Genomic DNA, 10,197 nt, shown 5'->3' with positions numbered 1-10,197 from the left:
ATGTCCACTGCTACCCCTGCATCTAATGATCTGGTGATCTGATCGTAAAAGGCCACCAGGTTGGTCTGACAGGACCTGCCACTGATGAACCCGTGTTGGTTGCCCCTAAGCATGCAGTCCCCTGCTGGCCCCTCCTGGATGTGTGCCAGAATAATTTTCTCGAGCAGCTTGCCTAGGATCGAGGTAAGACTAACTGGCCTATAGTTTCCCGGGTCCTCCTTCTTCCATTTTTTGAAGATGGGAACCACGTTGGCCCTCTTCCAGTCCTCCAGTACCTCTCCAGAGCACCACGAGTGCTCATAAAGCCTTGCCAGGGGACTTGCAATGACCTCAGCCAGTTACTTTAGAACTCTAGGGTGAAGATCATCCAGACCGGCTGACTCGAAAATGTCCAGCCCCTCCAGAAGCTCCCTAACTAAATCCTCGCTAACCCTTGGCCCAGGTGTGCCTCCCCCGGGGCCTGAGGGGGGCCTAGCAGGGATGTCTTGCTATAGGTTGGAAAGATTTGTACAAATAAGTTGGTTAATTGTAGTGATCAACCTTTTTTGGATGATCACATTTCTTAAGTCATTGAAGCCAAAAGTTTGGTGCAAGGTCCTGACTTGTACATTCTTAGGATCATCTCATTGCTATGGTTTGTGCATCTTAAAACTGAATGATGGGCTAACTCATAACCACTAAAGTTGGGAGATGACTTATGGAGTCTTGGGCACTGAGACTAGAGTAGTTAGACTCCGTAACCTGAAATACCAGAGAGAGAGATTTGGCCATTATCCAGTTAAGGTAAATAGGGAGAGTACAGTGCAAGTTAGTGTGTGTGGCCTGTTGAGACTGAAAATAGAACATGTCATCTGCTCTCCATGGATGTTAAGTTTGGGAATTCCAAAAGCACCTAAGGGCACATCCAGATGAGTGTGGCTGTAACAGGGCAAGCTCATGCTGGCCTGCCCACCTGTTTCTGTGGGCCCAGTCTTTCCTGCCACGGCTTTGTTGTTCCCATATGTGGATGGTACATGCGGGAGATTGCCCATTACTGCCCTGATGCCAGGGGGCACTATCTGCGGCTCCAGCCTCCCCTATACCACAGCCCATGCCTCACAGATGGCATCCAGATTAATATTACTCCCAGTCTGAGATTGGAGCAAACTGAGTCCAAAATTGGGCTCCGCGCGCGTGTACTCACTCACTCACTCACTCACTCACTCACTCACATTCTCTCTCATACTACCTCCCCTCTCACAGGAAGCCTCTTCTGCTCTGCCCCTCTCTTACTGGGGCCTCTGGCATACTGCCTGTTACCAGGCCACACTCCTCTGCCCTGTTTCTCCTCGAGCGGCCCCCCTTAGGCCATCAGGCTTTGCTACTCGGCTACTGGCCTTGTCACACAGTCCTTCAGTTCCCACAAGTTCCCTTCTCTACGTGGTCTGGCCTTGTGCCAAACCCTGGGTTAATTCTGCACCAAGCCTCTCACTGGGCACAACTTCTCATGGGGCTGGCCCTTGCACTGTATTCGCATTTGACCCTACTCAGCGTGCCCCTTGGGCTGTCCTTCAGGCCTACACACACTTCACCCCTACTCTGGGCAGGGCCTCCCAGTGCTCTCCATACAACCCCCTCTGGGGTCTCCGGGATCTGCATCCCTGCTGGGCTCAGGCACCTCCATGTGGGCATACATGGCCCCCACTACTTCCCCAGCTGCCTCCCAAAGCCCACCTGCAGATGGGGGCTGGTGTTCAGGCGCCTTTCCTCGCCTTTCACTGGGGAGGTCACTGGCCTGGCACTTCTGGGGGGGGGGGGGGGGTAGAAAAACAGAGGAGCGTATGCTCAGGCAGCGCATGCTGATGAAAAGCGGAGCCAGGCTACCTGGAGCTGAGCTGTGGCTGCTGACCAGGCCTCTGCCCGGCAGGCTCACCATGGCTGCAGCCCTGGGAGGCTCCCAGGCCCCCAGGTAAGGCTGCTGGGGCCAGCACAGTGCTGACCCGAGCCCCTCCTGCTGTCCCTGGTGTAATTTGCCATGCGCCAAAGTGGACGTGGCATGGGCGTTCCCAGCGGACAGATAACAAGTGCAAGGTGTGCTGCTGCCACTTGTCCCCAGGGAACCAAACGTCTGCGCTTGTCTGGATGTGCCCCAAGTGATTAGGTGTACAAGTCCTGTTGACTATCTCTTGCCTTGACTTCTTGGCATCATTCAGTGCCTCGGCTGTCTCTGACCTGTAGTTCCTATCACACCACAGTCAAGGAGATTTCAATTTCAGTGATGAAACAGTTCCTGGATTAATGATTAAGTATTCTGGTTCAGAGAGGAGAGCTAAGCTCCTGTGTTACTGTAATGTGAATTAGACTACTACATTCTGCTGGATCTTTGTTTGCATTGTTAACTTTCTCAGCACATTAGTAATTAAAATGGCGCTTGTTTGGGTAAACTGAGCTGTATTATTACAGTCCTAAATATAGTACTTCATTTGGAACAGCCAGTATGTCATTACAAAGGCCTTCCAGTGGATATTTTTTTCTTCCTTTCAGAAACTGTTTATATGACTAAAAAGCTGTACAACAGAGTGTTATGCCTTTGCATAATAATGTTGGCTACCACCATTTTTGTTGCTCTTCCCTCTAGAGAACTTGTAATTAGGGATTGGCTTGTGTTATAGCATCTGGAGCCAAAGCCAGACCCTTCCAAAATCAGGGGACAGTGCTGGGGAAGAAGAGTCTGTGCTTTGGTTTATTGTAGATAAGTCTCTGGTTGGAGATCCAGACTTCACCTAGGATCAGAGGTGGAGTTCTCTGCAGAGATCACCTAGGATCAGGTGGTTGGAACCAGGGCTTTTGTGCTGAGGTCTTGTTAAAAACCAATGTAGTGCCACTCTACGTGCCTTTAATTTAAGCCAGTGGAGTTATGTGAGAGGTAAATTTAAACTGTGAGTCTGATCTGAAACCACTGACATTGAAGACAGTCTCAAGATCAGGTCCTGAATGCCTTTTTCTGAGCTTATGCACCATGGAAATACCATGTAACTCAAAGAATTAAATTGGATTTAAGTGATGCCATGCCCTTGTCCTGGTGCAGAGAGGTGAATTTCTCCCCTGTCTAATGAGGCAGGAAAAAAAAATACCCCAATGAAAGCTGCCTTTTTTTTTTCTTACCCTAAAAAGTTAAATAAAGCCTTGTCTCGCACTGCTTTGGTAAAGTTTGTACTTCGATGTTCATTCTGCCTGTGTCCCTACCTCTGTTGTTCTGCTCCTCAGAATTGCCATGGAAACATACATCAGACAGCGACAGCTAATCATGTCCCCTCTAATAACTTCCCATGTGATTGGAGAGAATGAGCCTCTCACTTCAGTCTTCAATAAAGTCATTGCTGCAAAGGAAGTGAATCATAAAGGGCAAGGTATGTAAGTCATACCAGAGGTCAGTGTAAAAATGTGGGGCTAGGGAGGCAACCACTTTACTGAAAAAAGAAAGAAATTATGTGGCAAAGTCCAGAGATCAAGGTTGTTGGAGTATGCTAGCTCAATGAAGCCAGATCCTGATGTGCTATTCTGGTAACCACAGAGGACCTCCACAGTGGAAGAACATGAGCTGCTGCAGTTAGAGCCCTAACTCCCTTGCTGTGACTGCAGCACTTGCATTTTGTGAGGCGCAGAGGTTGTGTAATGCACATTCACCAGGGTGTTAAACTTACTTTGCGTTTACTCAGTTTTTACTTAGGCAGAATTTGAACAGAAGGCACTTTATTCCCTTGTTACCTTCTGACTAAATTTGTTTGTGACCAGCATCATTTTTTCGAAACGTGGGTAAAGTTGTATGTATTTAAAATACTTTAAATGAATGCAATAACCCCTATAGATTACATTTTCCCTTTATCCATATCTCCTTATCCTGGTTTTTCGTAAGATATCTGGTGTTTCTGAAACAGTTTGCTTTGGATTCTCCCACCCTTAGTGAATTGCTTCATTTAGTTTCATTGGTTTTGTTCGTTTGTTTGTTTGTTTTGTTTTTTGGGTTGTTTTTTTTTTCAGAATAAGATCCCATTCCCCATGGGCAAATGTTGGAATATAGGTGATGTCAGTGTGTGGGGTTTTTTCTATGTTTGTGACATTTTAGTATTCAGATCAGACAAGAATATAGTTATTGCTTTTTTTTTTCCCTTGTTAAGGCCCAGAAGTAATTATGATGCCACAGATATTGCCCATGTTCAAGTTGACAGTTGTTCCATGCTGTATTTTGTCTTAGGCCTCTGGGTTTCTTTGAAGCTGCTGCCTGGTGATTTAGCCCAGGTTCAGAAGGATTTTTCGCATCTTGTTGACAGATCAACAGCAGTGGCTCGTAAAATGGGATTCCCTGAGATTATTCTGCCTGGTAAGTGCCTTAAATTTCATCAGCGTAAACTACAATTTATCATACTACTAAAGGTCATAAGATGACAGGGCATGGATGTATCCACAGTATATCTGCCATTAACTGCCAGCTGAAAAATGTGTTTTAGTTTCCTCTAAACACTTCAAAAGAAAATTGAAAGATTTTAATTTTCAGTAGATTTTCTGGGGGTTTTATCAAATAAGTGAAAACTTTAAATTTTTAGTTACTTAAGAGAAACTGAAAAATGTCAGCAAGGAACATTGTTTTGTAAGAAAACTTACATTTAGTCCAAAAAGATGGGTTTTTAAATAATTATTTAGTGTATGCAATGCATTTAATTCCCATAGAGAAGAATTCACATAGAACACAAATACAAGAAGTAGAAAGCTTGGTTGTGGCACAGTCTGTGTTAATGACGACGTGCATTAAATGGAAAACACGCTCAGGATTATTGGCAGGCCATAGCTTCATATGAAGATGAAATCAATAGTTTGATCTAAAATACTGTTGATCTGCCAGGATCAGTCAGAGATGTAAAAGGGAGAGGAGTAACAGGATAAAATGTAATGTTAGGGTGTGAAAAGTAGCACACCCCCAATTAATTCTTTGTGGAAAATGACTCAACAAGGGGCTTTTATTGTTTCAGGAGATGTTCGAAATGATATCTATGTCACGCTAGTGCAGGGGGAGTTTGACAAAGGGAAGAAGAAGACTCCCAAGAATGTAGAGGTCACCATGTCTGTACATGATGAAGATGGCAATCTCCTAGAGGTATGAAAGATTTCTTGGATGGATCTCAGTAATGTTGCTTTATGCATCTGATGGGCTGTTGCCAAAAGTTTTCTACCTGGGGAAACTCTTAAACAGTTCTGATTTGCAAGGATTGCATGATTATTGAATCAATCATCAAGAAAATATTTTTCCCTAGCTTCAGTTGACTTTGTTCTTCTGTTCCTTGTGTCTTTTTGTCCAAAGAAAGCTATCCATCCTGGTGCTGGTTATGAAGGTATCTCTGAATACAAGTCTGTTATTTATTATCAAGTCAAGCAGCCTTGTTGGTATGAAACAGTGAAGGTAAGACTTTTTTTGTTGTTCTTTTCCCCTTCCCTTACCAAATGTGATTGATTGGGAAATATTGAATGAGATGGAACACTTAAATAGCCATGTGTTACGCTATGGGTGTATCTACATGTACGCTTTACTGCAGAGTTGACTAAATAGCTCCACAGTAAAGTAGCACCATGTACATGTTGTGCCAGTATTAGGGCGCAATAAATTAACTGACTCTTTTGTAAGGATAGTACTGTCAAGGATAGTACTATCTTATGGCGGAGTACTTAACTCTGCCAAAATGCACCTGTAGGTGGTGACTGGGGCTGGCTGGGGCATGAGGGTGCTAATGTGGGGGCTGCTATCCACCTAGCCTTGCACTTTAGCACCCTTGTGCCTCAGCCAGCCTCTCCACTGCTCAGCATTGCTTTCTGAGACTGACCCCCTGGACCTTCTGCCAGCCCAGGGCTGCTCTGCCCTGGCTCAAATTGCTGTGGTCCCAGGTGTACATGTAGATGCTGTGCTCGAGAGCATTTGACTCTGGAGCGAACTGCACCAGAGTTTATCATGTCACCGTAGTGGCATGTGTAGATGTACCCTATATTGCTTTAGAGGGGACAAGAGTTGTTTGATGTAACGATTTAATCTGTCAGGACTGAAGGGATTGCTAAAAGAGAAGTTTTTTTTCTGTATTTGATGCATGGTCCTAAAAAATATCCATACACTTTCTGTGCGTCTCTGGGACAGCTGAAGGATTAAATTAATGATCTTCCTGGGGCTCAGCTCTATGGCCTAACAAGAAAACTGGCTACTTGGAATTTCAGCAAAAATCAGGAGAACAGACACTGCATGTGAGAAGAGCTTTCCCAGAAGTATACATTACAAATACATGTACACAGAGGAGGCAGAGTACTTACATTGCACTTAGATTCATTGCGGAACATTATAAGCAAACTTCTTCAAAGACTGAGATGAGGAATGCCTGAAGGGCATATAAGAGTGAAGTGCTCAAATTCTTTTTGTTTCAGTGAATTTACAAGCCTGACTCCTAGTGATACTTTGAAAATCTTAGGTAGAATGGGATTAAGTTTTCAGATTTATAGCAGAAGAAAACTGCCAGGTTCTGTTTTGTCCTTGATATAGTATGTTGGGAAAAGTGTTTCCTTTTTTCCTAGCCATTAGTTGCACCACTTAAAAAATGGATATGCAGATTTTGAGGTGTGAGGTTTACTTCATTGATGTTGATCAAATATTTTCTACTCCTGTAGTGAGTTGCAACAGAAGTCCTAATAGTAGTAGTAGTGTTGTTGTACCATTATTACAATGGCACCGGTATACCATTACAATAAGAAGAATAATGATGATTATGATGATTATTACTGCTGTCTGACATCTTGTGTTCTAATATGCAGGTGTCCATTGCAATTGAAGAGGTCAGTCGTTGTCATTTGAGATTTACTTTCCGTCACCGATCATCACAGGAATGTAAGTATGTGAAGTCAGTACCAGGTAGGGATTTTTCCCTTGTAGAGAACAGACTCTGTAACCTAGCTGTGTTTCCGAGAATCCTGCAAAGATGGAGCCCCAGATCTGACTCCAGTCTTCCACTTGTTTTCTGATGGAGAAGAGTTTCGGTTCTGAGTTCAGATTAGTGCTGACAAGCATGGAAATGGATTCTTTTTTTTTCCTTTTTGTCTTTTTGGGATTTCTCATCATTTCCAGTTAATGGATAGAAGTGGGCAATGGAAATGACACCTGCAAATAGGGAGAAATTCTGAATCTCTTCCAAGGCCTTAAGAAGGTTTACTTCCTATTTGGCTGTTTGAATGGGAGAAGGCTTGTGGTGGTGTGTTGCTCTCTTGAAGCAGCATGGTGCATGCTTTGTGCTGAAGAGCCGAGCTATTGCTTGGTTTTGGCCTGTGTTGATTTTTTTTTAAGTCCTCTGTGATGTAGAAATGTGCCGTGACTCTTATCTTTGTGGTTTTAATGCGGGCTTTTAGATCAAGTTCACAAGAGGCTAAAAAGACAGTTTTAGCAGTTAGAAGTCTCATTGGTCTGAGTTCACAGGATTTCTTAATAACCTGAGAGCACCAATCTGGTAAGGACCCATATGAGAGAGAGCCATGGAGTTTAAATGTGCGACTTTTTTGGAGCTGGTCTCTCAAAAGACAACAATATGAGTTCAGAAATGAATGCATTTGCACTTGGTTTTATTGCAGGTGCATGCAGATTGTTACATCTTCCTTGGGTCACAAACTGTATTGGCTCTGTTGGTACAACACCTAGCCAGATGGGAAAGTGGCCCATAAATGGTGCTTCTTGTATCTGCTGCAATATATAATAAGTAAATATTTAAAGTCCTTATTAACTGGCAGTTAAACAGCCAAGTGGAAAATTCCAGATTAAAAAAAATCCATAGGTAGCTATATGTGTCTATTTAGGTTCATTTTTTTTCTATCATATACTCACTGAAAATTCAGGTAAAATGAAGCATGAGAAAAGAACCTTTTTATCTTATTGTAAATACTGTCCGAGCTGCCTTGAGATGTATTGAACTGAAACAAGTCTTTTCAGACAGGTGGTGGTTCTTGCATTGTTCCTCAGTACCCAGTGAGGCTTCATTATATTATCTGTGCAGGGGTGTTGGTTGTAGCTGTGTTGGTCTAAGGACATAGGCAGGTAAGGTTCTTTGGGTAGATGTGATCTCTCTTACCTGTGGGTGCACACTTCTCACAAAGCAATCGCTCCCTTTCTGATCTCTCAATCCTAATCCTTTGGGAACCTACAAAATACCTTTTGTAGATGAACTGACAGACTTCACTTCATAAATCTACTGGATACAAAAAATCATTGACTTGATATAGGCATTGGCTTTATGATGCATGACAACCTGCCTCACATCTGATTCACCAGGTACCTGCCTGAACTTACCACTTACACATTTTCCCCCTGCTTCCCTACCCATCCTTCTCTACCCCTTGTCTTCCTAACTTCCACCTATTTACTTGTACAGAGACTGCCTCTTTTCTGCCTTGGAGAACTCAGTACTGTCTCCCATACTTATCTTTTTCATTCCTTCACCCATTATTTCCCCTTCCCCTCCCCACTCTACCCATTGTTTTCCAAACTTCCACCTATTTACACTTTCACTGACCTCCTGTCATTCTTTTGGCTTCTTTCCTACCTTGGAGATCTCAGAACAACAGCAGAGTCTCCCAACGCCTGAAGAAGGACGCTTGTGCCCAAAAGGTTGCAAAGAACTCTTTTCAAACTACTCAGTTGGTCTAATAAAAGATATCACATTTACCCAAAGAGCCTTGCCTGTTTATTATCTGTTGAATTTGGCAGCAAGGGAATTGCATGCTGGTTTAGATCAGGGACACGGATAAGGCTACTCCAACTGAAGTTTTCTTCTTTCTCTTTGCAGCCAGGGATAAATCAGAGAGAGCTTTTGGGATGGCCTTTGTGAAGCTGATGAATGAAAATGGAACAACACTGCAGGATGGCAGACACAATTTAGTCATTTACAAGGTAGTTTGGAAAAAGCCCTGAGGTTTTGCTACTCTGATGCTGGTTTAACCAGTAGGAACCTCTTTTCTAGCCAAATGTCTCCTGGCAACACAAGCCCTACCTTGTTCATCAACACAAAGATCCGTATCAACCTTTTAACAGCCAGAGCCTGAGTCAGTGAAACAGGAATTTATGGTCATGATATATCACCATCAAATTAGATTGCACTGGATAGCTGATCAGTTTGGGGCAGGTCTGATATGTGTGTTCTTGTATACACATTTTACTTCCATACTTAATGGTAACCCAATCAGAAATGAGCATAGGGTCACTCTCTCTTCCTTTATTCCCTTTATTTTCTGAAAAGGAGAGATGCAGGATTTTAGTCACTGTAGTGCATAGGGTTATTTCCCGTCTCTGAGCCACAGAGGTATTTGGATGATAATAGAACCTCTATAATCCAAACACCACATAATATGCAACAAAAATAGAAGTCTCTTCCTATCCTGCAGCAAAAATTTAAGAGCAACTCATAGAGTGAAATCACCCATTACTAGGATGTTGTTAGCTGCTTTTTTTTTTTTTAATTGCCTACACTACGGCATATACATTACTGCCATGTTAACATACTCAGTAATGTTGACTTAAAATTTATACAAAATATAAATTAATGCTTCAAGGCATAAACAAAGTCGTCATATAAAATATTTATTGAGAAGAAGGTTTCCCATAAATGTGAATTTAATTCCATTTGGGGGATCTTACGTCTTTATCTGGAACATCTGGTACTGGCCGCTTGCTAAAGATGAGGTATTGGACTGTTCAGTGATATACATTCATAAAAATATCTAGATCTGAGATGACATAGGCTAAGAGGGAGTTTGGTCCAGTAGTTAGGGCATGAACAGGTCATGGTAGGCTTTTGGTTTAAGTTCCTGTTCCATCATATACCTCCTACGTAACCTTGGTCAAGCTGCTTTAGGCCAGATTCTATTCTACCTTTTAGGCAAGCACCTAAAAGTACCATCCTGCTCAAGACCCTGAAAAACTGTTAATACAAAAGGTGGATAAGGCCTGTGAATCTGGCCCTCTGTCTGTACTTCTATTCCCATCTGTAAAAAGGGGATAATAGCAGTTTCCTACTTTGTATTGTGAGAATAAATGTATAAAAAATTTTAGGCATTCAGGTACTATGGTAAAGGAGTCTATATGCACACTTGTGCCTAGCATGTCTGTCTAGCCAGGGGTTGGGGCGGGTGCGGGGGGGGGGGGCCCTG

General features: G+C 43.1%; 1 protein-coding gene across 1 annotated transcript in view; it reads left to right on the top strand.

Annotated features, from left to right (window-relative positions):
- Positions 1–10,197, top strand: part of DOCK5 (dedicator of cytokinesis 5) — a 122,217-nt gene that overhangs the window by 57,315 nt on the left and 54,705 nt on the right. The window contains exons 11-16 of the mRNA XM_019504075.1: positions 3,247–3,389; positions 4,235–4,360; positions 5,007–5,131; positions 5,336–5,434; positions 6,823–6,895; positions 8,838–8,941. Of these exons, the coding sequence (XP_019359620.1) occupies positions 3,247–3,389; positions 4,235–4,360; positions 5,007–5,131; positions 5,336–5,434; positions 6,823–6,895; positions 8,838–8,941 (670 nt within the window). The remainder of the gene's footprint in view (positions 1–3,246; positions 3,390–4,234; positions 4,361–5,006; positions 5,132–5,335; positions 5,435–6,822; positions 6,896–8,837; positions 8,942–10,197) is intronic.

The sequence above is a fragment of the Gavialis gangeticus genome, unplaced genomic scaffold, assembly GCF_001723915.1.
Source record: "Gavialis gangeticus isolate Ggan-Ray unplaced genomic scaffold, GavGan_comp1, whole genome shotgun sequence".
NCBI classification, from domain to species: domain Eukaryota; kingdom Metazoa; phylum Chordata; order Crocodylia; family Gavialidae; genus Gavialis; species Gavialis gangeticus.
The sequence above is the reverse complement of the archived record's forward strand: the minus strand, read 5'-3'. Positions and strand labels throughout refer to the sequence as shown.